General features: G+C 36.9%; 2 protein-coding genes across 2 annotated transcripts in view; one reads left to right on the top strand and one right to left on the bottom strand.

Annotated features, from left to right (window-relative positions):
• tmem244 (transmembrane protein 244) overlaps positions 1 to 27830 on the top strand; it is a 79543-nt gene that overhangs the window by 12022 nt on the left and 39691 nt on the right. The window contains exon 3 of the mRNA XM_057823042.1: positions 9400 to 9540. The gene's annotated coding sequence lies outside the window, so the exon portion shown is untranslated. The remainder of the gene's footprint in view (positions 1 to 9399; positions 9541 to 27830) is intronic.
• The window catches only part of tmem200a (transmembrane protein 200A), a 32566-nt gene continuing 23721 nt past the window's right edge, over positions 18986 to 27830 (bottom strand). Inside the window, exon 5 of the mRNA XM_057823041.1 lies at positions 18986 to 25869. Coding sequence (XP_057679024.1) covers positions 24883 to 25869 — 987 coding nt within the window. The 3' untranslated portion in view covers positions 18986 to 24882. The remainder of the gene's footprint in view (positions 25870 to 27830) is intronic.

The following is a 27830-nucleotide window of genomic DNA, read 5'->3' as shown; positions in this document are numbered from 1 at the left end:
CCTGTTTACAGACGTCGCGCAACTGCTTTTGCTTCAACCTAGCCATAAAAAGAAAGTAAGTTATCATATTTCTTATTCAAAATGTTATTAATTAAAAATCCACCTCCACTTCATGTATTATCTTGAATCAGATGCACTTGTTTGAGGTTGATGGCAGCATTAAGACATCTGTCCACCCCATAAAATCATTAAGACTCAAACTTGTAACATGGTCAGGACCAAAGAGCTGTCCAAAGACAAAATTGTTCACCTCCCCAAGGCTGGAAAGGGCTACGGAGTGAAGTAGATAGTACCTTTTCTCGTAGGCACCGTCTAACTGTTTGCATTATTGTAACACGCTTAAATATAGTCAATCAGGGAAAAGTATCGTTTCTCGTATTTACTGTTTGACTGTTTGTATTACTCTAACACACCCAATAAAAAAATAAATAGCACGTATACCATAGTTTAATGAAAACAAGCAGAATATAGTGCATAAAAGATACATGACGCTTTCTTATCACGAAAGCCCAACGTCTGCACCACCAACTCTTGCAATCAGTTCTTCTGGAGAGTCCAGAACAAATGGCAGGACGCCCTGTCCCAACACAAGGAACACCGGCAAACACTCGATACCTAACGGATAACATGACTGATAAGACTCCAAGAGTCCCTTTGACGCTGAGGTGGCAAAATCCACGAACTTTGTTGCCCTGACAACAGTAATTCCAAATCCTCCTGTCCAGTACACAAACAGACAATAATCCCAAACACACCCTTCTTCCTGCACATGGCCCGCCCCGCGAGAACCTTCAAAATGTTTAACTAAACGTTGTCATTTTTCCCAGGAACCTTTTGTTGACATGTGATACGGTGACCTTGATCACTGTCGACCTGAATAAATTGTCAACCTGTTTTCGGTGAGCCTTCTTTAAACCTTTCAAAATGGAGTCAGTACAAAGGGTTCAGAATAAGGTGAACGTGCAGAGTTTGGCCTTTTGGCTGGATTGTCGGGATCTCGCCGGCCCGAGTCGTTGGAGCTGCGCCAGCGCGGGTCCGGCGGTTTGGTTGGCGCGATTCCGGCAGTCTAGCTAGAAGGTCAGATTCCTTCAGGAGCAATTGCCAAGGAGCTTGGTGAAAAAAAGGTCCACTGATGGAGCAATCATTAGAAAATGGATGAAGCTAAACATGACGGTCAAGCTTAATGGGAGTGGAGCCACATGTAAGATATCACCTTGTGGAGTTGCAGTGATCCTGAGAAAGTTTGCCAATGACCATTTGGATGATGCAGAGGAGTCATGGGAGCAAGTTTTGTGGTCAGATGAGAGTAAAAATAGAACATTTTGGTCATAATTCCACTAACCGTGTTTGGAGGAGGAAGAATGATGAGTTCTATCTCAAGAGCACCATCCCTACTGTGAAGCATGGGGTGGTAGCATCATGCTTTGGGGGTGTTTTACTGCGCTTTGGACAGGACGAGTGCACTGTGAATGAATGAAATATTTATTGTCATTATCATCGGTATCATTAACAACCACTGACAATTACAAAATGTGATATGATTTGCCCAAAGGAACCGAAGAAGGAGACAAAGGCAGACGGGAGGAAGCATATGCTTATCAGTTTCCCGTCCCCCATACAACTAAAGACGCACATTCAGACATGGTACATACATCAGATGGCCACAAACTGTACAATAACACAATTAACAATCTGGGTTTACAATGACTCAGCGTCCAGTCAAGCAACTCGATTAATTTCAGGGCGTACAAGGTTATGGCTTTGTCATGTCCCTGACATTTTTGCATCTGTTTGCTGTGGGAACATTTTGTTGTGGCTATATGTGTGGCAAGCTCAGAGTGCGTCTGTACACGGTGAAGGCTGGAGCAGCCATCTGTATTAAAGAGAGGATGACTGGGGCTATGTATTGTGACATTTTGGGCAAGAACCCCCAGCATTGAAGATGGGTCGTGCTTGGGTCTTCTAGCATGACAATGACCCGAAGCACACAGCCAGGAAAACTAAAGAGTTGCTCCGTAAGAAGCATAGCAAGGTTCTAGTATAGCATAGCCAGTCTCCAGACCTAAACCCAATAGAAAACCAGACCTAAACCCAATAGAAAACTTTTGGAGTGACCTAAAACTACATTTGTACATTGTTTTTTTCTGGATTTTTCTTTTTAGATTATCTCTTTCACAGTGGACATGCACCTACGATGAAAATTTCAGACCCTCCGTGATTTCTAAGTGCGAGAACTTAAGTAATAGCAAGTTTGACAAATACTTAATTTCTTCACTGTATCTCGAATGCAAACATACAAACACATTCGTAACGTGAGTCTGATGTCCATCTATTTCCGTCAATGGCAATTTAGCGTATGCACTCGGGTGACATCAAAAGACACTCTGAATTCATTTGTGTTGATTAATCCGCACTCGAAAACCCAATAAACCCCTGTGATTTAGACGTCATTACTTCCGCCTGATTATCGGCTCACTTTAATTACTTCAGCATCCCCGCCTGAATTCATATTTTAATGATCCGCTACCGAGATTCCGTTGGAAGCCACCTTCACGCGAATTTTTTAATTAAAACGCATCCGGCAAACGAGGTGTAAAAACGCATTGTTGCATTCCGCCTTGGAGAACTTTCCCTTCGCTTCTCCTTCCAGTTGTCATGGTAACCCCCCCTGCCCTTTTTAGCATAAGATTCACCGGGGGTCGCCCGTGATGCTCGTTACCATGCCGACGGTGGCTTTTTTCGCGTGATTTTTTAAAAAAAATCGACACCGGCGTTTCCCGCGTTACGTAACAACGTGTGACATTTACTCAATCGACTGGAGCAAATTTGCTCGAAAGCTTTTAGTTCGGAGGAATTCAACGGCACTTGTCGTAAATGAGTTAAGTGATACTTTTGAAAGCGCTTTAACCTTATCAGGGAATGATTTTCAAGTTATTATTAGCTTAATTTACACACTGCTAGCACAAGGGACGAGAATGTGTTGTGGGAGTTGGTAAAAGAGGGAAATTGAATTTGAAAAGACCTATTGCCGTCAGAGTTATGTAAGGTCACAAGAGATTTTTAAAACAAAACAAAAAAATAGATAAATACAATATCGAGAGCAAATTATACATTTGCCAATGCCTTAAAAATTGGTCTTTATTCTTCTTTGTAACATTTTTAAAATTTTTATTTTATTTTATTTTATTTAGAATTCTATTTGTTTTCTATTACTCTTGTTTGTTTTTGTTTTTTATTAATTTGCGTTTTTATGTTTTTTTTTTTTTTTTTTTTTTTTTTTTTTTTTTTTTTAAACCTGTCCTGTTCAGCTGTTTGACACAGAGAATGGAAGTCTAAGTGCCCGGATTCTGAACAGTTTTAATGTTTCACATGGAGAGTCTGACATACTCCCATTGTGATCCTTCAAAATACCTTTTTATTATGACAAAGCAGCGAACAGGAAGGGATTATGGGGGGACAGAAGAAAAGAAATACAAGAGAAGAAAGAAAAGAAACACATACACAAACAACAAGAAATACATTGAACATCTAAACTAGTTACTAATATGCTGGTGCTATCGTCAGCGAGATGTATTTCCGGTTTACACCATGTGGGGGCCAATTGGCCAGTGAAAGAGGAGAATGGGGGTGGGGGTGTCTATAAGACTATAAGCTAAGTGATTGAAAGGGGTAGAGTGTACACAAATCAGTTCTGTGATCTAGAACCCAGTAATCGTGTGAATCTCTTATGAGTGTAAGCCCGTTGGCGACCAACCCTACGCCGCCGCATCGCCAATCCCGGCACCGGAACCCCCAACCCGAGCATGCCCTACCACATCCAGCAGCACGCAAGCCCAACCGGGCGCGCGACAGCCACGCAGACGGGCGGAGAAACCGCGCGGGCGCCAACCCAGGGCCACGGCCCCCACCCACCGGGGATGTATTAATATCTCAATATCATGCAATCGCTTCCAACCCTCCCAGTTAAAATGAGTTCGACGTCTATAAACACACTTATTTAAATTTGTCTTTAATTTTCCTGTTTTTAAATTTATTACAGTTTGTTTGGATTTTTTACATTTATTTTTATTTGTTTTTTGTTTTTTTTTAAAATTAGCATTTTTTTTTTTTTTATATATTTATAGAATTGATTTTCAGAAAAAATAGATTCTTCACTAAATTCATTCTATTTAAAATTTTTTTTTTTTTTTTTACTTGCAAAATACGTGAGGGCAACACTAATTGTACAATTTTTGTTTTTAGCTTCTTTAATTTTATTTTGTTTTATTTGGAAATTTGCGTTTTTATTTTTTAATATTTAAATAATTAATTTTTCTCCCAAAATTAATTCTTCACTTAATTTATTCATTTTATTTAAAATTATTTTTATATTTTTTGATGGCAAAATATGTGGGGGCAACACTAATTCTACATTTAATTTTTAAATTTAATTTCCCCCCCCCCAAAAAAAAAAGATTTGGAATTATTATTTTTTTTTAATCATCATCCTCTCACTTAAAAATAATATTTGGAATTATTGTTATTATTTTTTTAATCAAGAATTATTTTCGATTCGCATTTTTATTTTTCAATATTCATATAATTATTTATTTCTCCCAAATTTGATTCTTCACTTAATTGATTCATTATATTTAGAATTATTATTAATTCACTCATTTTATTTAAAATTATTAATTTAATATTTTATTGCAAAAATAATTAAAATTAAATAATTTATTTTTGTCCCAAAATGGATCCTTGACTTAATTCATTTATTTTATTTAAAATCATATATTTTTTAATTGCAAAATACTTGCTGGCAAGTTTTGGCAACACTAATTGTAAAGTTTTTTTTTTTTAAGATTTCATTTTTCAATTATTTAATTGAATTAGGATTTATTTCAAATTTTTTTAAACTTTCGGGGTTTTTTTATTTGTGGTTTTATTTTTTAATACTTATATATTTTTCTCCAAAAAAGGATTCTTTACTTAATTCATTCATTCATTTTATAATTATTTATATGTAGATTTATATATATATATGTTTTTTTTTTTTTTTTTTTTTTTTTAATTGCATTTAATTCATTTATTTTATTTAAAATCATTTATATTTTTTCAATTGCAAAATACGTGGTGGCAACACTAATTCTGCAGTTTTTTTTTTTTTTTTTTTTTTTTTTTTTTTTTTTTTTTTAGGATTTCATCTTTCAATTATTTAATTAAATTAGGAATTATTTCAATTTTTTTTTTAACCCTCGGTAGTTTTTTGTGTTTTTATTTTTTATTACTTATATAATAGATTTTTCTCCCAAACTGGATCCTTTACTTAATTTATTCATTTTAGAATTATTTATATATCTTTTTTTTTTTATTGCAAAATGCGTGAAGGCAACACTAACTATACAATTGGATTTCAAACGGGGCCCGCGAAATACTATCCCCTGGGCTGCAATTGGCCCCCGGGCTACAAGTTTAAGACCCCTATCCTATTTGAATGTAAAAAGAACATTCAAGAAATAGAAAAAAAAATCATAATTCGTGCATGAAAAGAATTAATTAAAAGGCTGCCGTTTTGTAAAACTAAAGCTTTTGTATTGTTTTTTTTTTTTTTTTTTTTTGCAATTTTGCAATTCGGAGGCTGGTGTTAGCATGACAGAAGGATGGCAATTTTCGTGCCGGGAGACTCGACAGCGGGGTGAGGAAAGATTGTGGGTGGACGCGTGAGACACGCCGAGGGAGAGGACCAGTCAGAGTGAAGAAAAACCTAGCAGTGAAAAAAAAAATGCCACAAAGACGTGAGAAGTAGTAGGAATAATCATCCTTTTATTAAAAGCAAGCTGAAAGCCAGCTTGATTGACAAGAACGGCAGTGAGAGTATGATGTCTCACATTTAGATTGGATTCAAAGTGAAAGAAGTAAATTTTATTCTGGTGTTCAATAAGCGGTAGCGAATTTTAATCGTGAATTTTGGCTGCTATCAAAGCAAACAAATATGCTCTTGACTCAAAAAAAAAATGTTAAAAAGTATTCATTGAGTGAATTCAATAGGGCTTTGCAAGGCAAAGGCTGTCATTTTATTTATTGTTTTCTTATTGTTGCCACAATAAAGTGAAGAAAGCCATCGACTCCTCTCCTTCTTTCCCCCCATTCGGGGCTATTACAATACATTTTTAAAAACGTTTTTGTTATTATTTTCTTATATACGGGAGAGGTGCCGGATCTGCCCAAATAAGTCCCGGAACAGAAGGAGGCCAAAATCAAGTGTTGCCGGATCTTGTTCCGGCAGGATTCGGCACAAAATAACCCCGATGACGGGGCTAAAAACAAACATTAAGTGCAGGGAAATTGTAACCCACCATACATTGAATCAACCTATTTTAACAGTGCCTCTCCTAATACTTGACTGCAAATATCCTTAGTCTCAGGCATAATGAGTTCTTCCCCAATCGTGAAAGGTTTCTTGGCTTTAGCAATACAGTTCGCCACATAGCATGATGCTATCAGTGCATTTGCTTTTGTTGCGTCGTTTGCTAGCTTTTAGCCATATATTATGCAAAAGTGATTTGGTTGTAGGCGCCTCTTCTGGCTCAACAGGTGACCTTTTTCCAAAGACTTCACCGGCAGCAGCGCTCATCTGACAGCAGCTAATGTTACTGTTTGCATTGACTGATGCTGGGCTGCTATAGGTGTGTAAACACCCTAGTAATGGCGGCCAACCGCTAGAGGGCGATGAACACAAAACTCTACTCTGATTAGTCAATAAAGTAGAAGGGCATATTGATGTGTCAAGAGGCAGAAACGTAAGCGTAAACGAATGATTTATCATTTCTCTGCAGCAAAATTTTAGTTTTTTTTTTGTGTGTGGTATGGTTCCTGCCACCCTTCACAAAGTTAATGAGTGCCGTTGAAAGCGATACAGACCCCCTCAAGATATAAAAAAAAAGTGTCATTCAACTCAGTTAACATACATAGGCGGAGTTTGACTTTTGGGGCAGGGGGGGCACAACATGTTGATGACCCCAAAATGCAGTGTCAGCAATAAAATTAACTTGCAAGAATATTTAAAATAATAAGTTGACAATGAGCGTTTTTTGTCTCCCATGGTTCTAAATCAGGCTGCTTTGGCATTACTTTTTGCCAAGATCGTCATCCATTAAATTTGGTACGCCCGCGGTGTCATGCCAATGTAGTCACCCCAGTCAAAAATTGTATCCCCCGGGCAGAGCCATATGGAGGTAGATTTGTGTCTTTATTATTCAATCAAAAAAAAGTTGCTTCAATTAAAAAAAAAAAAAGTTTCTTCAATTAAAATATATATTTTATACAAAAAAAAGTCGCTTCAATCAAAAAAAAAAATTGTGTTTGAATGCAAAATACATTTGAAACTAAAAAAAAAAAGCATGTGACAGCTATTTTTCTTTGATTTTTTTATTTTTTTGATTGAAGTAATGTTGATTTGTGCTTGGGCCACATTTTGGCGAGGACATTTTGCTCTTTATTATTCAATCAAAAAAATAAGTTGCTTCAAAAAAATACAGATTTTCAAAAAGAAAAAATTCAAACATAGAAAAAAGTTTTTGAATGCGAAAAAATATTTGAGATTGAAAAATTTGCATATGAACACTTAATTTTTCATTGAAAAAGTTTTCTTTTATTGAAGCAATCCGTTTTGTGTTTGGGCCATATTATGATTAGGACATTTGTATCTAAATCATTCAATCCCCCCAAAAGTTGCTTCAATCAAAAAAAAATATTTTCAATCAAAGAAAAATATCATTTTTAAAAATATTTTTTCTCTATTTTATATATATATTTTTTAAATTATATGCAAAGCAAATAACTGTCTAAGGTGCTCGAAAAAGCTAATGTTTGAGCTAATGTTTTCAATGCATTCATAATTTAGTTTATAGGTATATTTAGCTGTTTTTTGTGGGAATATGTGTCCGAACCATTTGTTAAGAGCATTGTAAAAAACCTTTAGCATTTTATAGCATTTAAGCCAGCAGACTTTTTCTAGTTAGCCAATTGTTCTTTTGTTGTACATAGATCGTCATTTTAAAAAGGTATTATACCGTTTGAGGCTCATCTCAAGTATTTTAATTTTTCAAGTTTCTTATCAGATTACTCGATTATTCGAACAAAGTAGTCCATCGATTAATCGACTACTATACATATATATATATATATATATATATATATATATATAAAATATTAGGGCTGTCAAAATTATCGCGTTAACAGGCGTTAATTAATTTTTTTAAATTAATCACGTTAAAATATTTGACGCAATTAACGCAGATATCCCGCTCAGAGAAGATTTAAATGACGGTACAGTGAAACGCTCACTTGTTAATTGTGTTTTATGGAGTTTTACCGCCCTCTGCTGGCGCTTGGGTGCGACTGATTTCATAGGCTTCAGCACCCATGAGCATTGTGTAAGTAATTATTGACATCAACAATGGCGGGCTACTAGTTTATTTTTTGACTGAAAATTTTACAAATTTTATTAAAACGAAAACATTAAGAGGGGTTTTAATATAAAATTTCTGTAATTTGTACTAACATTTTTCTTTTAAGAACTACAAGTCTTTCTATCCATGGATCGCTTTAACACAGGGGTGGCCATTACGTCGATCGCGATCGACCAGTCGATCGCAACGCTAGTGTGGGTAGCTCGCAGCATAAAAAAAATATATATATATATATATTTTTTTTTAAATGTACATAGTTAATTATGTTTTGTGAGCAAACATAATTTACCGTCCATTTTTTATTTATATTTTTTTAAACGTACACAGTTATTTGTGTTTTGTGAGCAACATAACGCCATATGTTGCTCTTAAGGTAGATCGCGGGAGGTTGTCTCATTTAAAAGTAGATCTTGGAGCAAAAAACTTTGAGCACCCCTGCTTTAACAGAATGTTAATATTGTTAATGCCATCTTGTTGATTTATTGTTGTAATAAACAAATACAGTCCTTATGTATCGTATGTTTAATGTATATATATCCGTCTTGTCTTATCTTTCCATTCCAACAATAATTTACAGAAAAATATGGCATATTTTATAGATGGTTTGAATTGCGATTAATTGCGATTAATTACGATTAATTAATTTTTAAACTGTAATTAACTCGATTAAAAATTTTAATCGTTTGACAGCCCTAATATATATATATATATATATATATATATATATATATATATATATAAATAAAGGAAAGTCAATTACATGCAATGACTTTTTTCGGCCACCCCCCCTTAAAATCTGCTTATGTTGACATATCATCAGAAATGTTATGAAAATAAACTATAAAAGTTCAAAAGTTACCTAGTGTTGCTTTAAATGTGTGCCCTATAAAGGGTCAGACATGTCACTCTGTGTCTGTAACGCTCCTTTTCATTCCACTTTATTTTGTAGAAAAGCGACTGGAAGTGCTGAGAAATGCACCGACTCAAAGTGCTTAACGGGGTTAAGGCAGCTCAACGGGAGGCTTTGAAGTCAAATCTTCAGAAACGTGAAAAAGGATATGATGAAGACACGTCAAAATAGAGCTTTAAGGTAAATTCAGAGATTTGTTTCTAAACCCATTCTGTACATGCAATACAGTCCCTGACAAAAGTCTTGTCACTTATCCATTTTGTAGAAACAATTGCTAATAACCTGACTTTTAATTATTCAATTGGTTTCAGAAATGGCTCATATGAAAGCTAAGACCCTCCCAATTGATGTTGAATGTACAAAAATATATTTGTTTCACTGAAAAAAGATTGATCATTTAATGAAGACATAAAAGTCACATTTTGGCAAGACAAGTTTTGTCGCCTATACAAAGTAGTGTGAAAATTGAACAAAAAATGTACTTCAAATACAAAAATATGTTACATAACATAAGCGAATTAAGTAGTGGTGCTGTGAGATCCAATTTAATATTTTGTATGACTTCCAAGGGCTTGAAGGACTGCATCCATGCGGTCGGGCAAGGATTCATACAATTTATTGATGAAGTCATCAGGAACATCAAAGAAAGCAGTCTTGCATGCCTCCCAGAGTTCATCAACATTCTTGGGTTTCGTCTTCCATGCTTCCGTTTTTATCCTACCCCAGACATGCTCAATGATGTTCATGTCTGGTGACTGGGCTGGCCAGTCCTGGAGGATTTTGATCTTCTTTGCCTCGACGAACTTTGAGGTAGAGATTGAAGTATACGATGGAGCACCATCCTGCTGCAGAATTTGTCCCTTTTTATGGTTAGGAATGTAAGAGGCAACTAAAATTTGTTGATATTTCAGATTATTTATCTCTCAGGGTGCAGACAATTAAAAAACCGTGTGGCATTTGCCAAGGCCCACAGCCTGTTAAAAGGATGGACGCTTGACAAGTGGTAAAAGATGGATTTTTCAGATGAATCTTCCATTGATATACACCACAGTTGCCGCAAATATTGCAGGAGACCTACTGGAGCCCGCATAGATCCGAGATTCATTCAGAAAACAGATGTTTGGTGGTTACATCATTACCAAAATCATGGTCTGGGGTTACATCCAGTATGGGGTGTGCAAGGGATCTGCAGGGCGGAAGGCAACATAAATAGTCCAAAATATCAACAAATCAATTTTAGCTGCCTCTTACATTCCTAACTAGGGTGTTCCGATCATGTTTTTTTGCTCCCGATCCGATCCCAATCGTTTTAGTTTGAGTATCTGCCGATCATATACATTTTGGCAATGCATTAAGAAAAAAAAAGAATAAAACTCGGACGAATATATACATTCAACATACAGTACATAAGTACTGTATTTGTTTATTATGACAATAAATCCTCAAGTTGGCATTTACATTATTAACATTCTTTCTGTGAGAGGGATCCACGGATAGAATGACTTGTGACTTCGTATATTGTGACTAAATATTGCCATCTAATGTATTTGTTGAGCTTTCAGTAAATGATACTGAAGGCCATGCCCAAATGCATGATGGGTGGATGTAACATGCCTTTAGCAACCATGACTGTGCGTAGTGCTATTAATTGACATATCTTCTCTGCGTTGGGAAATAACATAATGTGTTAAGAAAATGATCAACTGCTACCTTGCTTCCCCACATTGCTTCTTCGCAATGCTGGGAGAGGGATTGTAAGGCTTTAGCCAATTAAAAAAAGGCTCCAAAGGCTGCCAAAATTCACTCTACTCATTTTACGCTGCCTTTTATCTCTCTATATAGGTAAAACGGCGCCATTACAGATTGAGCGTGACATTGCGTGAGTGGGTCGTGCAGCGCATGCGTTAATTGCGTTAAGTATTTTAACGTGATACATTTTTTAAAAAATTAATTACCGCCATTATTGGGATAAATTTGATAACCGTACCTTAAGCCTAAACTAAAGACTCTGGATAAGTGTAACATATTATGTCTGTAACGTTAAATACAATTAGAAAACGATTTAATTAAAAAATATATATATATTAAAAAAAGGCATTCCGATACTTTGAAAATGACGTGATCGGACCCGATCGATCGGCATCCCGATCGATCAGGACATCTCTATTCCTAACCATAAAAAGGGACAAATTCTGCAGCAGGATGGTGCTCCATCGCATACTTCAATCTCTACCTCAAGTTCCTCAAGGCAAAGAAGATCAAAGTCCTCCAGGATTGGCCAGCCCAGTCACCAGACATGAACATCATTGAGCATATCTGGGGTTGGATGAAAGAGGAAGCATGGAAGACGAAACCCAAGAATGTTGATGAACTCTGGGAGGCACGCAAGACTGCTTTCTTTGATGTTCCTGATGGCTTCATCAATAAATTGTATGAATCCTCGCCGAAGCCCATGGAAGTCATACTAGTGCTGAAACGATTAATCGATTAACTCGAGTATTCGATTAGAAAAAATTATTCGAATTAAATTTTGCTGCTTCGAATATTCCTTTAATTAAAGTGGCATTATAATGTTGTGTTTTTGAAAGTGTTTGCATTTAGTTTTATTGATATGGTTGGATACAATGCCCTCTTTTCTGCCTCATTTTACACGGCCAAATCCAGCTGCTCCCTGTTCAGACCAACATAACGTAGGTTTTTGTTTGCGCTAATGTTTTTTTAATGCATTCATAATTTAGTTTAACGGTATATTTAGCCAAATTTTGTGGGAACATGTGTCTGAACCATTTGTTAAGAGCATTGCAAAAAAAAAAAAAAAAAAAGTTCGTATTTTATAGCATTTAAGCTAGCGGACTTTTGCTATGTACATACTATGTACATAGATCCTTATTTATTTATTTTTTTTATACCGTTTGAGGCTCAGCTCAGGTATTTAAATTTTTTTATGTTTATCCGATTACTCGATTATTCGAACTAACTAGTTCATCGATTAATCGACTATTAAAATAATCGATAGCTGCAGCCCTAAGTCATACAAAATATTACATTTGGATCTCACAGCACCACTACTTAATTCGCTTATGTTATGTAACATATTTCTGTATTTGAAGTAGATTTTTTGTTCAATTTTCGCACTACTTTCTGTAGGCGACAAAACTTTTGTCTTGCCATAATGTGACCTTTATGACTTCATTAAATGAGAAATCTTTTTTCAGTGAAACAAATATATTTTTGTACATTCAACATCATTTGGGAGGGTCTTAGCTTTCAAATGAGCCATCTCTCAAACCAATTGAATAATTAAAAGCCAGGTTATTAGTAAAGATGCACCGATACCGATACCAGTATCGGCAGAGGGGCCCGATCCGGCCCGAAATGGTGGTATCTGTATCGCCGAGTACCAACAAAGAGGGCGCCGATACCATTTACCGGTCCAGTATTATACACTTGCCCGCAGCCTTTTTTTCTCCTGAAGCTCACTATACTCTCCGTTGTGTCATGACACGTGATCACATTGCATGCCAAGCAGCTATCGCGATTGGCCTGCTCCAGAACAATGAGAGCAGTCCAATAGCCACTTTTAACCAATGCCCGTGCAGCTTTTTCATATGTAGGAAAAACAAACTATGAAAGGAAAATGTCGGCCGTCTGGACATATTTCAGTTTATAATCTCCGTCGAGTACAATAACTGCATGCAAGAGTTGCGGCCAGAAAGTTTTGAGAGGTGGAGTTAAATTGGCCAGTTGCAATACCTTGAACCTGATAAAACATTTGAAGACGAAACGTGAACGAACACAGGGTTTGAGGCTACAACAGCAGCAACTGTTACCAAGTGAAAGGTCAGCTCACTTCGTCTACTTTACTTTTATTGTAGTGAAAAAAATGCCGCAGTAATTTGAGACCTGTTTCAAAAGTGAGGTTGCCACATTTCAGAAATAGAAATAAGGGACGCCCCCCCCTCGCGGCCAAAGCCGTACAGGCAACAAAAAAAAAAGGGACATCCCCAAAACTCCTAAAATGCATAGAAATATATCTGTATATATTCCGTATTGGTTCAATACGGAACGCAACTTTTAATTCCCAATTCGGAACGATTCCTTGTTTCAAAGGACTGGTGGCAAGCCTCTTCAAAAGTGCTGTAGAAGTAGGCAAAATAAGCTAAGCGGCTAAGTGTGTGTTGCTGATGGTGCACAGAGAGGGAGGCTAATAGAGAGACAGGATGCTGTGGTCAATTATTATTACTTATAATTTCAGGAAAGTTGCACTGTTTGGCCTTTGAGAGCCAAAACTCAGGGTTTAAAAAAGTTTATTTAATATTTATTTATTTTATTTTCACTTTCTTACAGTTGGGCTAGTATTATACATGTTTTAATATCACGAATTTAGCACTATTTTGGCCTTTGAGGGCCAAAAGTTTATTTAACTATTGTCACCTATACCAGGTATGCAACAAAAAGTTCTACTGCATTCACTTTGTATACATATATGTATTTCAATCAAAGTGGTATCGGTATGGAATCGGTATCGGCCTAGGCCTAAACTCCACAGCAGGGTATCGGTATCTGGGCCGAAAAATGGTATCGGTGCAACACTAGTTATTAGCAATTGTTTCTACAAAATGGAAAAGCGACAAGACTTTTGTCAGGGACTGTATGACCCTGCCAGAAAGCTATTTAACACCATTACAGACCTCCATCCATCATAGTCACACAATGTTTCTGTTACATTATGCGCATGTGTATAATTCATGCCGCTCCAGTGCAAATATGCATTATTTTGACACGCGGAAAAGGGAACGTTAGTGGTTAGCGTGTCCATTTCATCCAAGGAGACAAAAAATCGGACAAGATGGGCCCGAGGGTCGCTCCTTGCAGCAGCGATGATTTAATTGGCTCGTTAGGAGGGATGTGGGAGGCCTCTGCTTGATTGCTTGAGTGGGCAGATAATGCCTCGAGCTACAGGAAGTACACAGAGACACGCATGATGGATGGATGGAGTGATCGTCTATGGCCGTCAATGGCACCCAATGAGTTAAACAAAATACACTTTGTTGACCTTTAGCGGCACGTCCACCCTGCGGTTTTTAACTTTCCGACCGAGGCGGGGGGTCCAAAACAGAGCCCGATGGTTGCCTTGGCAACCCGTCTAGCACCCACACGCACAGAATACCGAACTGTCACCTTGAGGGTCTTCCAGTCAAGCATCTTAATTGGTCTCCAGTCAGCGCAAAGTGACAAGAAGTGGCAGCAGTGTTTCACATCATCGCCATGTGAGAATCAATTACGAGATTCGGGGTCGTGTTCGTTTTATTTGAATCGAGGAAGAAACCGAATCCCCCTGTTGGTTTTTTTAATTTAAAACCGTACGCTAGGTTAGTAAAGGTAGGGGGTTTGGACACATTTCAATTATACTGCCTATAAGAACGGCAGATAAAATTAAAAAGTAAACCAAAGGAATTAAATCAAGCAACCAATCTTAAGTAACTATTGAGTTTTTTTTTCAAGCTAATTTCTCTATTAAAACCAGAGAAATGTAATCAATTTAGTGCTGCAACGATTAATCGATTAACTCGATTAATTCAAATTAAATTTTGCTGATTCAAGTATTCGTTTGATTATTGTGGCGTAATGTTTTATTTTGAAAGTGTTTGTATTCAGTTTTATTGATTTTAAGTGGATACACTGCCCTCTAGTCTGCCTCATTTCACATGGGTGAATCCAGCTGCTCCATGTTAAGACCAACATAAGCAAAGTTTTTGTTTGAGCTAATGTTATTTTTTTAATGCATTCATAATTTAGTTTATGAGTATATTTAGCCATTTTTTGTGGAAATATGTGCCTGAACCATTTGTTCAGAGCATTGTTAAAAAAATGTTTTAAAAAACGTTACTGTTTTATAGCATTTAAGCTAGCGGACTTTTGCCATGTAAGTTAGCCAATTGTTCTTTTGTTACACATAGATCCTTATTTATTATTATTTTTTTTTTAATACCGTTTGAGGCTCAGCTCAGGTATTTTAATTTTTCATGTTCCTTATCCGATTACTCGATTATTCGACAAACTAGTTCATCGATTAATCGACTACTAAAATAATCGATAGCTGGAGCCCTAAATCAATTGTTCACCCACTAATAGGGAACTTTAACTAACTTAAAAATAAATGTTTTAAATTTTAAATTTTTATTTATACAGTAAAAATTAATGTGCAAGCCTTTGTGCATGGGCTGGTCACAGCTTAGCACAGCCGTTGTGCTTAGAGTGGCCCCTAGATGTCTCCAAACTAAGATGCTTGGGATTTGTTAACTGAGGGAAAACCCCTGAACACACACGGTGCGCAAATAAAATAAACAAAAAATGAAAAATAATTCATTATGAACACATCACATAGAACTACTGCGTCACCAGATTGAAATAGTCATTAAGAAAAGTTTTTTAAAAATCTGTGCAAAAGCCCAGCAAAATGCATCTTGGGAATTGTAATTTCTTTGGCATGTGCTATGATTGCCTACCTGCATTTGTAATGCTTTGGTCAGCCCCTAGTGGCTCTTTGAGTTAATTATGGACATTTTGGCTCATTTCAAGTTATCTTATTACCGTAATTTTCAGACTATAAGCCGCTACTATTTTCCTTCATTTTGAATCCTTTGAGTCCAGTGCGGCTTATTTGTTTATTCATTTGGGTTAATAGGTAACACTTTATTTGACAGTGGCGTCAAAAGACTGTCATAACACTGTCATAATTATGACATGACACTACATGGGCATTACTGAATCCTATGACAGATGTCATCCGGCAAATTATGTCACTAAATCCATTTATGTCAAGCTCGGATATTTTACATCCATTCAAAAGTTTGATAATTTGCCAGATAACACTAAATGACATCTGTTATAAGCATTCACAAATGCTTATGACAGTGTCATGTCATAATTATGATTATCTAACAACAGTCTTATGGCACCACTGTCAAATAAAGTGTTATCAATTACCATAACTAGCAATTAATGAAACAACTGGATCAGTAACTGAAGAAATAATGAGCACAGAACATGAATTTTGATTATTTCGTTTGGATTGCTGCAATGCATGCTAGGAGGCATGTTGGAAAAACAACAGTATTGACAGCAGGTAGCAGAAGAGGTTGACTGTCTCCCCCAAAGGAGCAGTGATGGCCAATTGAAGCTTCATGGTGGTTGATTTGGTCTCATGACAGTCGAATGATGCCGCTGTCAATTAAAGTGTTACCGGTTAATATCTTTTGGTGTAGATATCCCATAATACCATGAGGACAGCTGCGGCTTATAGTCCAGTGCGGTTTATCTAAGAACAAATGCCATTTTCGTGTCAAATTTGGTGGGTGGCAGATTATAGTCAGGTGGGCCTTATAGTCTGAAAATTACGGTAATACAGGACATTATTGTGGCACTTTTTTCTCTAACTTTAGTTGAAGTTGTTCTCTTATTTTTCACAGAATTTTTATTTAATTTGGAAAACCTTAAAGTTGTTACATTTATCATTATTAAAACATCCAATGGGGCATAACAATACAATTAGCAATAATATGTTAAGTCCATGACCAAATATATCGGTGTCAGTTTTTAATTTTTGGGTTGGGCAACTTCAGGATATCGGTTATCGGTATTTATCGGATAACTAATAATATAATTAAAAAATAAATTATATAATAATATAATTAATATAGTATTGTCAAAGCAACACAAGGTAACTTTTCAACATTTATAAAATATTTTCATAACACTCATAACAGCTCTTTTATATCTTGAGGTGGTCTGTTTCGCTTTCACCGGCACTAATTAACTTTGTGGAGGATGGCAGGAACCCTGCCACACAGAAAAACTACAAATGTGCCGACTACTTTACGGCATTCGTCAATTCTCCTTTTCACCATTCTTTAAAAAAGATGAAAGTTGGCTTTTGCGCGAATTTTGCAAAGATGGCAGAGCACCAAAAGAGACAAAAAGTTTCATCCAAGGAGGGGAAAAAAAGGGAGGCTACCAGGATACTCAAGAATAAACACTGACTTTCACCTGCTGGCGTGACTTGTCAGCGCTCACGAGTTTTAGCCACACTAAGGCACATGGTTGCTAACTGTCGCATGCTACTGTTTAGCCACAACTTCATTACCTTATTACTATTCATCCTTCAGACTAGCCTGGAACTCCAGACTCACTGCTGTTCCAGCCTCTTGAGCCTGAACAAAATCATCCGTGCAATCAGATTCGTTTATTTGCGTGACGTGTTTTTAACGAGCAACGTCACTCTTGCGCGTTGGAAGTCGTCTCCACAACAACATAGATGGTGAACAGGAGAGCCAAGAATCTGTTTCTATCCGCGGTAAATTCAGTTTTAAATGACCAAAAAACACATTGAGTCGCTAAAACCAACAGTCTGTCTCGCGTTAGCCATGTTGAATAAACTTCTCCGCTCACCTCGTATGTTTACATCCTCGCGCTAGAGTTTCTTGTCGCTTTATCAAGGTCACGTCCGCCCGTCGCTGATTGGTCCACTCTGCTGTCTGTTTGCTGTGGCTTACCCCGCCCTGGGAATTTGATCCGCTGAACAGTCGCCAAACTCTATAGCTGGAACAGCGGTGAGTCTGGAGTTTCAGGCTACCTTCAGACAGCCGCTGGAACCAAAAATGTCGTTTAATCCATCTGCAGGCGACCAGGAGATCATGATTTTACGACACTGTGCGGGTGTGCGCTGGCTCTTATGGGAAACACAGTCTTCCTTCAGGGAAAAAACTACAGCTTTTGTTCACTGGCGTCGCTAAAATCGACCAAAACTGAAAGGTTACCTAGTGTTGCTTTGATAAAATTTCAATATTTGTTAAAAAAAATGTTTACAAAAACAAATACATTTTGGCTTCCAGTGTCCCACAAAAATTGTTTTTGGAAATTTTTTAAATTCCATAGTACACCCTTGGTCAAAAGTTTTGAGACACTTCACCATGGATTCCGATGAGAAAATGTCTCAGATCTTTGAAATAAGTGCCTCATTAACTTATAATGTAAAGTATTTATTACTGTACCAAAGGTTGTCATGAGTTGTGTTTTAATTAGGGCTGTCAAACGAAAATTTTTAATCGCGTTAATTACAGCTTAAAAATTAATTAATCGTAATTAACCGCAATTCAAACCATCTATGAAATATGCCATATTTTTCTGTAAATTATTGTTGGAATAGAAAGATAAGACACAAGATGGATATATACATTCAACATATGGTACATAAGTACTGTATTTGTTTATTATAACAATAAATCAACAAGATGGCGTTAACATTATTGACATTCTGTTAAAGCGATCCATGGATAGAAAGACTTGTCGTTCTTAAAAGATAAATATTAGTACAAGTTATAGAAATTTTATATTAAAACCCCTCTTAATGTTTTCGTTTTAATAAAATTTGTAAAATTTTCAATCAAAAAATAAACTAGTAGCACGCCACTGTTGATGTCAATAATTACACAATGCTCATGGGTGCTTAAGCCCATAAAATTAGTCACACCCAAGCACCAGCAGAGGGCGACAAAACTCCAAAAAAACACAAGTAACAAGTTGGCATTGCACTATGCTGTCATTTTAATCTGTTTGAGCGGGGCATGTGCGTTAATTGCGTCAAATATTTTAACGTGATTAATTTAAAAAAAATAACCGCCCATTAACGCGATTATTTTGACAGCCCTAATTTTAATCCCCAATATTCTGAAGAAAATACAATTTCAACCTTAGACTTTTACTCCATGATAACATAATGTTTGCTCAAAGCTATCAAACCATCAGAATTTGATATCAGCCCGTCTAATTTACGTTTTGAAGTATTTTTTTTCGCCCAATTCCACATTATGCCCTCTCCCGTAAGAGTACATGAAGTACAACCAGGGCACCCGCGGGTTATTAAAAGTATTAAAAAAAGCAATGAATTTAGTTTTCCATTATTAAAAGTATTAAAAGCATTAAATTAGCTGTCGTAAGTCTGGAATTTTTTCACCGTGGTTTTAATTTTCAAGAACATCTCAGTGCAACCTAAATTATATCCGTGACGAATTTTTTTTTTTTTTTAAATCCATAACGAAGATGACGCGTAGAATTTTTACGATGCGCTGCACCTCGTGCGTGCGCGCCGTTAGCATCATTAGCATCAACATCACAACAGCAGGCAATCGCACAGTACTTTGTGCTAATGCAAGGAACTGCTCAGATGCCTTAGTTGTTATGTTCGACGAAAGCCTCAACAAGACAACCAAGTCCAAACAGTTGGACCAGCATGTGAGGTATTGGATTGGCGACCAAGTCGCATCCAGATACTTTGGGTCGCAGTCATGCAAAGGCAGTGGACCTGCTTAACATTTCAAAGTAAGTTTCCAATTTCTTCAATTAAAATGTGTTAGATGCAATAATGTATTTCTGCACGGTTTGCCTTTCGAATGAATGTGAATTTCGCAGTTTTAACTCAAGAGTTAGCCATGTTCAATGGGGTATTGGCAGGTGCACTAGCCTTAGCATGGATAAACCGGAGTGATTCACAATCACTCTCAGATACACAACACGGTTGACAGTGTCTATTATTGGAATGAGTGTGGGGTAACGTAGTAACGTTGATCTGAATAACATGGCATGGTGATAGGCAAATTATAATGTAGGTGATAGTAAAACACCTCCTGGTATATTTGAAAGTTTTTCTTGATTAAATAAGAGTATGGATTTTCTCTATCTGATTAAAAGAAATGTCTTCAATAGCTAACAAAGGATTAACATGTGTATTTTTTAAACTTCTTGTAATGTGATTAGAAAAAAACAATTACCAAGGGAAATGGTCATGTGTAGCTTTTTTATTTTGTGGTAATTAATGGTAAACTACTGCCATTTAGTGGCTGTTTTTATCAAACTTTCACTGCCAAATGCAAGCACTTTACAGTTAAGGTGGCCAACTTGACAATCACCTACCTACCACCTTGACAAGGTCCTCTTAAAAGGGAAACCTGTTGTATTGCAAATGTAATTTCTGAAGTTGCTTTACAATAATAGTGTAAAATCCATTTTATCCTTGGGGGGGGGGGGGGATTCTGAAAGACCTTATATTTAAATGTGTTTTAATTGTATCTTCAATAAATGTGCATTCTTTTGTCAAGCACACTTAGTAATTGAGGTTAAATTTGATGTTCAGTGCTTTATTTTTTTAAAATATGATTCAATATTATCTAAATAATGGGTGCGAGAAAAGTATTAATTTTCAGTTGAAATGGCATTAAAAAAGGTCTTAAAAGTCTTGAATTTAGATTTATAAATCCCGGGGGGACCCTGACAACTAATGAAGTCGAAGTGACCAGGAAATACCCTAAAATCAACAGTATGTCCCCTAAAACTAACAAGGAAAGCACCCACAATTAACTAATTGCCTGCCTTTGACATCCAAAGCTGTCCAATTCATTTAAACTGGGAGGCTTGGCTGTGAATGCTCATCTTTCAACGCCATTCACGGCATTGGACGTCCAATCCATTTTGACTGGGAGGGGCGAATGAACCAGTTGAAATGAATTGGACGTCCACTGTCGTCAATGGCAATGAGCAACCAATATACTGTAGATGAAAACAAACAATAATCAATGCTATCTTTGTGGTGAGCTGCACCTCTTCAAAGTCATTGATTTTCTGTTGACGCGGCTATAAATATGCGATCAAATAGCCGCTTCTCTTCCGGCCTGACTTCAAAGTGCCCGTCCGTCACCGCGGCGACGTTTGCGTAGGTGTCCGTCAAGGCACGGACAGCACCTGCCCGATGACGAGCCTGCTCCCATTTGCATACTTTACACATTGTGTTCTCTTCACCCATCTGCGTTCAAAATGACGCGCTCGGGAAGTAACCAGCAGTGTCGCCGTTCTTCTCAAAACTGCTTCTGTTGCCCACTCTGCGACACTTGTACTGGATGTTCCTACTTGAAAAGAGTGGCGGTTATTACCTGTTCCTACGGTGACGCTGATGACGTCATATTTTGAGGCTTTTAGTTGTTTGTCAGTATTTTAGGATGATTTGTGGTGAGTCATTTGAGATTTTTCATGTAGAAGCACTGTTAGCAAGATGACTAGAATTGAAAAATATATACATCAAGGGCGTAGGTTTGGTCTTAATATTGGTAGGGACGATATACAGTGGGGCAAATAAGTATTTGGTCAACCAGCAATTGTGCAAGTTCTCCTACTTGAAAAGATTAAATCACTTTTTTAAATGTTAACACGTTTTTACATGATAGTTATTTCATTTTTATATTGTAGTTATCACATTTTTACATGATAGTTAACGTTTTTTATGATACTCATCACATTTTTACTTATTATCACGTTTTTACATGATAGGTAACACGTTTTTACGTAATAGTTAGCACATTTTTATATTATAGTTATCACGTTTTTACATTACAGTTGTCACATTTTTCAATGTAAACATGTTTGACATGATAGTTATCACGTTTTTATATTGTAGTTATTGCATTTTTACATGATAGTTAACAATTTTATGTACTTACCACGTTTTTACATAATCAGGTTTCTACGTGATAGTTAACACGTTTTTACGTGATAGTTAACATGTTTTTATATTATAGTTGTCACATTTTTGTATTGAAGTTATCACATTTTTACATGAGAGTTACCATTTTTATATGATACTTATCACGTTTTCACATAAATATCACATTTTTACATGATAGTTAAACGTTTTACGTGATAGTTATCACGTTATCACATCCCATTTTTAAATGTTAACACTTTTTTACGTGATAGTTAACACGTTTTTATATTATAGGTATGACGTTTTTAGATTATCACGTTTTTACGTGATAGTTAACACGTTTTTACGTGATAGTTAACACGTTTTTATATTATAGTTGTCAAATTTTTACATTACAATCATCAAATTTTTAAATGTTAACACGATTTACATGATCATTAATACGTTTTTATATTGTAGTTATCACATTTTTACATAATTAACGTTTTTATATGATACTTATCATGTTTTTACATAATTATCACGTTTTTACATGATAGTTAACACGTTTTTACGTGAGTTATCACCTTTTTATATTATCGTTATCGCATTTTTACATTATAATCATCACATTTTTAAATGTTAGCATGTTTTACATGATAGTTATCGCATTTTTATGTTACCTTTTTACATAATTATCACGTTTTTACGTGATAATTACGTTTTTACGTGATAGCTAAAATGTCTTTATATTATAGTTGTCACATTTTTATATTGAAGTTATCACATTTTTACATGAGAGTTATCATTTTTATATGATAGTGATCACGTTTTCACATAAATATCACATTTTTGCTAGGGCTGTCAAAATTATCACGTTAACGGGCGGTAATTCTTTTTTTAAAATTAATCACGTTAAAATATTTGCCGCAATTAACGCACATGCCACGCTCAAAAAGATTAAAATGACAGTACAATGTAATGTCCGCTTGTTACTTGTTTTTTGGTGTTTGGCGCCCTGAGTGAGCATGGTTTAATTATTGACATCAGCAATGGCGAGCTACTACTGTAGGTTATTTTTTGATTGAAAATTTTACAAATTTTAATAAAACGAAAACATTAAGAGGGGGTTTTAATATCAAATTTCTATAACTTGTACTAACATTTATCTTTTAAGAACTACAAGTCTTTCTATCCATGAATCGCTTTAAGAGAATGTTAATAATGTTAATGCCATCTTGTTGATTTATTGGTATAATAAACAAATACAGTACTTATGTACCATATGTAGAATGCATACGTATATCCGTCTTGTGTGTCATCTTTCCATTCCAACAATAATTTACAGAAAAATATGGCAAATTTTATAGATGGTTTGAATTACGATTAATTACGATTAATTAATTATTAAGCTGTAATTAACTCGATTAAAAATTTTAATCGTTTGACGGCCCTATTTTTTACATGATAGTTAACACGTTTTTATATTATAGGTATGACGTTTTTAGATTATCACATTTTTAAACATTGACACGTTTTACATGATAGTGATCACGTTTTACATGGTAGTTATCAGGTTTTTACATGACAATTATCAAATTTTTACATAATTATCATCTTTTTACATGGTGGTTGCCATGTTTTACATGAATATCATGTTTTCACATGATAATTATAACATTTTTACATGATGTGATACAGTGATACAATGTACTAGATTTTTTGGGGTGTCGGGGGGGTGGCAACAATACACTTTTTTAATAGGAGGATACAACTAGAGTGTATTTTTGTTTTATGTGTTACGTTAGTACTGTGGCCTACATGACCCAAAAATTGATTTCCACACGTGTGTTTTTGAATGTTTGCTTTTTTTTTTTAGGGCTGTCAAAATTATCGCATTAACGGGCATTAATTAATTTTTAAAAATTAATCACGTTAAAATATTTGACGCAATTAGCGCAGATGTCCTGCTCAGACAGATTTAAATGACGGTACAGTGAAACGCTCACTTGTTAATTGTGTTTTATAGAGTTTTGCCGCCCTCTGCTGGCGCTTGGGTGCGACTGATTTCATAGGCTTCAGCACCCATGAGCATTGTGTAAGTAATTATTGACATCAACAATGGCGAGCGACTAGTTTATTTTTTGATTGAAAATTTTACAAATTTTATTAAGACGAAAACATTAAGAGGGGTTTTAATATAAAATTTCTATAACTTGTACTAACATTTTTTTTTTTTAAGAACTACAAGTCTTTCTATCCATGGATCGCTTTAACAGAAAGTTAATAATGTTAATGCCATCTTGTTGATTTATTGTTATAATAAACAAATACAGTCCTTATGTACCGTATGTTTAATGTATATATCCATCTTGTGTCTTATCTTTCCATTCCAACAATAATTTAAAGAAAAATATGGCATATTTTATAGATGGTTTGAATTGCGATTAATTGCGATTAATTAATTTTTAAGCTATAATTAACTCGATTAAAAATTTTAATCGTTTGACAGCCCTACTTTTTGTTGTTGTTTTTTTGTAAACAAAAAGTCACTTGCCCTGAAATGAGTTCAAGCTTGTTGTGTGAAGCCCCTTCCTGTTTAAATTAATTGGACATCTATCATGAATGGCATTTAAACGTGATCATGAATTGGACGAGTTGGAGTGAACCAAAATTTCTGTTTTCAAACTATCTGAGCGAATTTGAAGTCTTAAGTAAAAGACCACCACCCACCATCCTGACGTTTTCCCATCCAGGAATGAGGCCTGTTCTGAAAGAAACTTCATTTTGTACGAAAGCAGAAATACAAAAAGCACTTTCAAGATGACCTTGCTGAAATTGCAGCTCTCCACCAGTATTTTTTTTTATTGTTACTCCTGGAAATGCTTCTTTCAAAGCCTTTTATCAAGCCGTAACCTTGCCCGAAGTCTATTATTTGCTTCAGAAATCATCTCAAACGGACAGGACATTTATTTTAACAGGAAATTGCGTTGAAACGGCAATTGCGGTCCTCAAAAACGTGTCTCGGAGCTGCCCCGTTTCATCGTCCCGCCGCTCGAGTCTTCGTGCTCAAAGCTTAGATTGTTATGCGAGCGAGAAATCATGAGCAGCTTCTCTCGCTTGCTGTAGTCCCGCCTAGCGGCGGCGGCCGGCAGTAGAAGCGTCGTCGCAAGGTGCTCGTCACCCCGGTCCTCCAGCCGGGTGTAGCCCTTGATGCTACGACTGCTGTTGCTGCGGTCCAGGCGCGGCCAGCTGGGGTGCTTATGCTGATCACGATGTACGCTTAGCATGCTAGGTTGCCGCTCCAGATCCAAAGATTTGGAGTGGCTGCCTAGCATATGTAGGGACGAATTGGAACCAAAGTCAGAACGGGCGGCGCCGGGGGAAAGCCAACAACCTGAGGTAGAGGACGGCGCTAGGGAGGAACCGGATGAGGACGAGGATGCAGAGTTACTTCGATGCAAGCGTGGCGATTTAGAAGCCTTTGCCAAGCTAGCAACCGGAACCGCTAGTGACGCCGTGGCGCCAACCGGGCACAAACTCAACCCCTCGTCCCTCCCGCGCTCTCCTCTGTCCTCCTCCGTGATAGCTTCCATCTCCGGTTCGTCGATAACGCAATTGTTAAGTTTGATGACGGGTAGCGTGAACGCCGAGATGGAAGATGATACAATAGAGCGTGCGCGGTGGACGCCCCTTTCCGGGTCCGCCCCTTCAGATGGAGCACGGTCCTTGTAAAGCGGTGCTAGCAGACCCGCGAAACTGCAATCCAAACGAGGTTGATCCGGCCGCCCGCGAGACTCCTCGTCCCTAAGTAGCGCCTCTTCCTCGGGGGATGCGGCGTTCGCGGCCCAAGAAGAGAAGGCGAAGATGGGGTTATCGTCAGCGTAGCTTCGGGGGTCCTCTCTTGCATAGTTGTGCTGGAGGTGATGCTTCTGCTCCTTCTGGCGGAGGCGGTGGATGTCGATGACCGTGGAGTACATGTCCCGCATGTGGATGATCTACAAAAAACACATACAGTGGGGCAAGTAAGTATTTAGTCAACCACCAGTTGTGCAAGTTCTCCTACTTGAAAAGATTAGAGAGGCCTGTAATTGTCAACATGGGTAAACCTCAACCATGAGAGACAGAATGTGGAAAAAAAACAAAAAAAACTGAAAATCACATTGTCTGATTTTTAAGGAATTTATTTGCAAATCATGGTGGAAAATAAGTATTTGGTCAATCCCAAAAGTTCATCTCAATACTTTGTTATGTACCCTTTGTTGGCAACTCTTCGCTTGGTGTAAAGAAATCATCTGTGGGAGCAATTATTAGAAAATGGAAAACATACAAGACCACTGATAATCTTCCTCGATCTGGGGCTCCATGCAAGATCTCACCCCGTGGCGTCAAAAATGATAACAAGAACGGTGAGCAAAAATCCCAGAACCACACGGGGGGTCTTAGTGAATGACTTACAGAGAGCTGGGACCACAGTAACAAAGGCTACTATCAGTAACACAATGCGCCTCCAGGGATTCAAATCCTGCACTGCCAGATGTGTCCCCCTGCTGAAGCCAGTACACGTCCAGGCCTGTTTGCGGTTCACTAGAAAGCATTTGGATGATCCAGAAGCGGACTGGGAGAATGTGTTATGGTCAGATGAAACCAAAATAGAACTTTTTGGTAGAAACACAAGGTCTCGTGTTTGGAGGAGAAAGAATACTGAACTGCATCTGAAGAACACCATACCCACTGTGAAGCATGGGGGTGGAAACATGCTTTGGGGCTGTTTTTCTGCAATGGGACCAGGACGACTAATCTGTGGAAAGGAAAGAATGAATGGGGCCGTGTATCGAGAGATTTTGAGTGAAAATCTCCTTCCATCAGCAAGGGCATTGAAGATGAGACGTGGCTGGGTCTTTCAGCATGACAGTGATCCCAAACACACAGCCAGGGCAACAAAGGAGTGGCTTCGTAAGAAGCATTTCAAGGTCCTGGAGTGGCATAGCCAGTCTCCAGGTCTCAACTCCATAGAAAATCTGCGGAGGGAGTTGAAAGTCCGTGTTGCCCAGCGACAACCCCAAAACATCACTGCTCTAGAGGAGATCTGCATAGAGGAATGGGCCAAAATACCAGCAACAGTGTGTGAAAAGCTTGTGAAGAGTTACAGAAAATTGTTTGGCCTCCGTTATTGCCAACAAAGGGTACATAACAAATAGGGCTGTCAAAATTATCGCGTTAACGGGTGTTAATTAATTTCTTTAATTAATCACGTTAAAATATTTGACGCAATTAACGCAGATGGCCCGCTCAGACAGATTTAAATGACAGTACAGTGGAACGCTCACTTGTTGTGTTTAATGTAGTTTTGCCGCCCTCTGCTGGCGCTTGGGTGCGACTGATTTTATAGGCTTCAGCACCCATGAGCATTGTATAAGTAATTATTGACATCAACAACGGCGGGCTACTAGTTTTTTTTTTGATTGAAAATTTTACAAATTTTATTAAAACGAAAACATTAAGAGGTATTTTAATATAAAATTTCTATAACTAGTACTAACATTTTTCTTTTAAGAACTACAAGTCTTTTTATCCATGGATCGCTTTAACAGAATATTAATAATGGTAATGCCATCTTGTTGATTTATTGTTATAATAAACAAATACAGTCCTTATGTACCGTATGTTGAATGTATATATCCATCTTGTGTCTTATCTTTCCATTCCAACAATAATTTACAGAAAAATATGGCATATTTTATAGATGGTTTGAATTGCGATTAATTACAATTAATTAATTTTTAAGCTGTCATTAATTCGATTAAAAATTTTTATCGTTTGACAGCCCTAATTTATATTTAAAAAAGGCATGGCCAATATTTTTTTGCAGATTCTGACTTTGAAAATGACGTGATCGGACCCGATAATTCGGGACATCTCTAGTCTTAACTCCTTGTACTGACTCCATTTTGAAAGC

Source organism: Corythoichthys intestinalis, chromosome 19, assembly GCF_030265065.1.
Source record: "Corythoichthys intestinalis isolate RoL2023-P3 chromosome 19, ASM3026506v1, whole genome shotgun sequence".
NCBI lineage: Eukaryota > Metazoa > Chordata > Actinopteri > Syngnathiformes > Syngnathidae > Corythoichthys > Corythoichthys intestinalis.
This window is presented reverse-complemented; position numbering and strand designations above follow the sequence as displayed.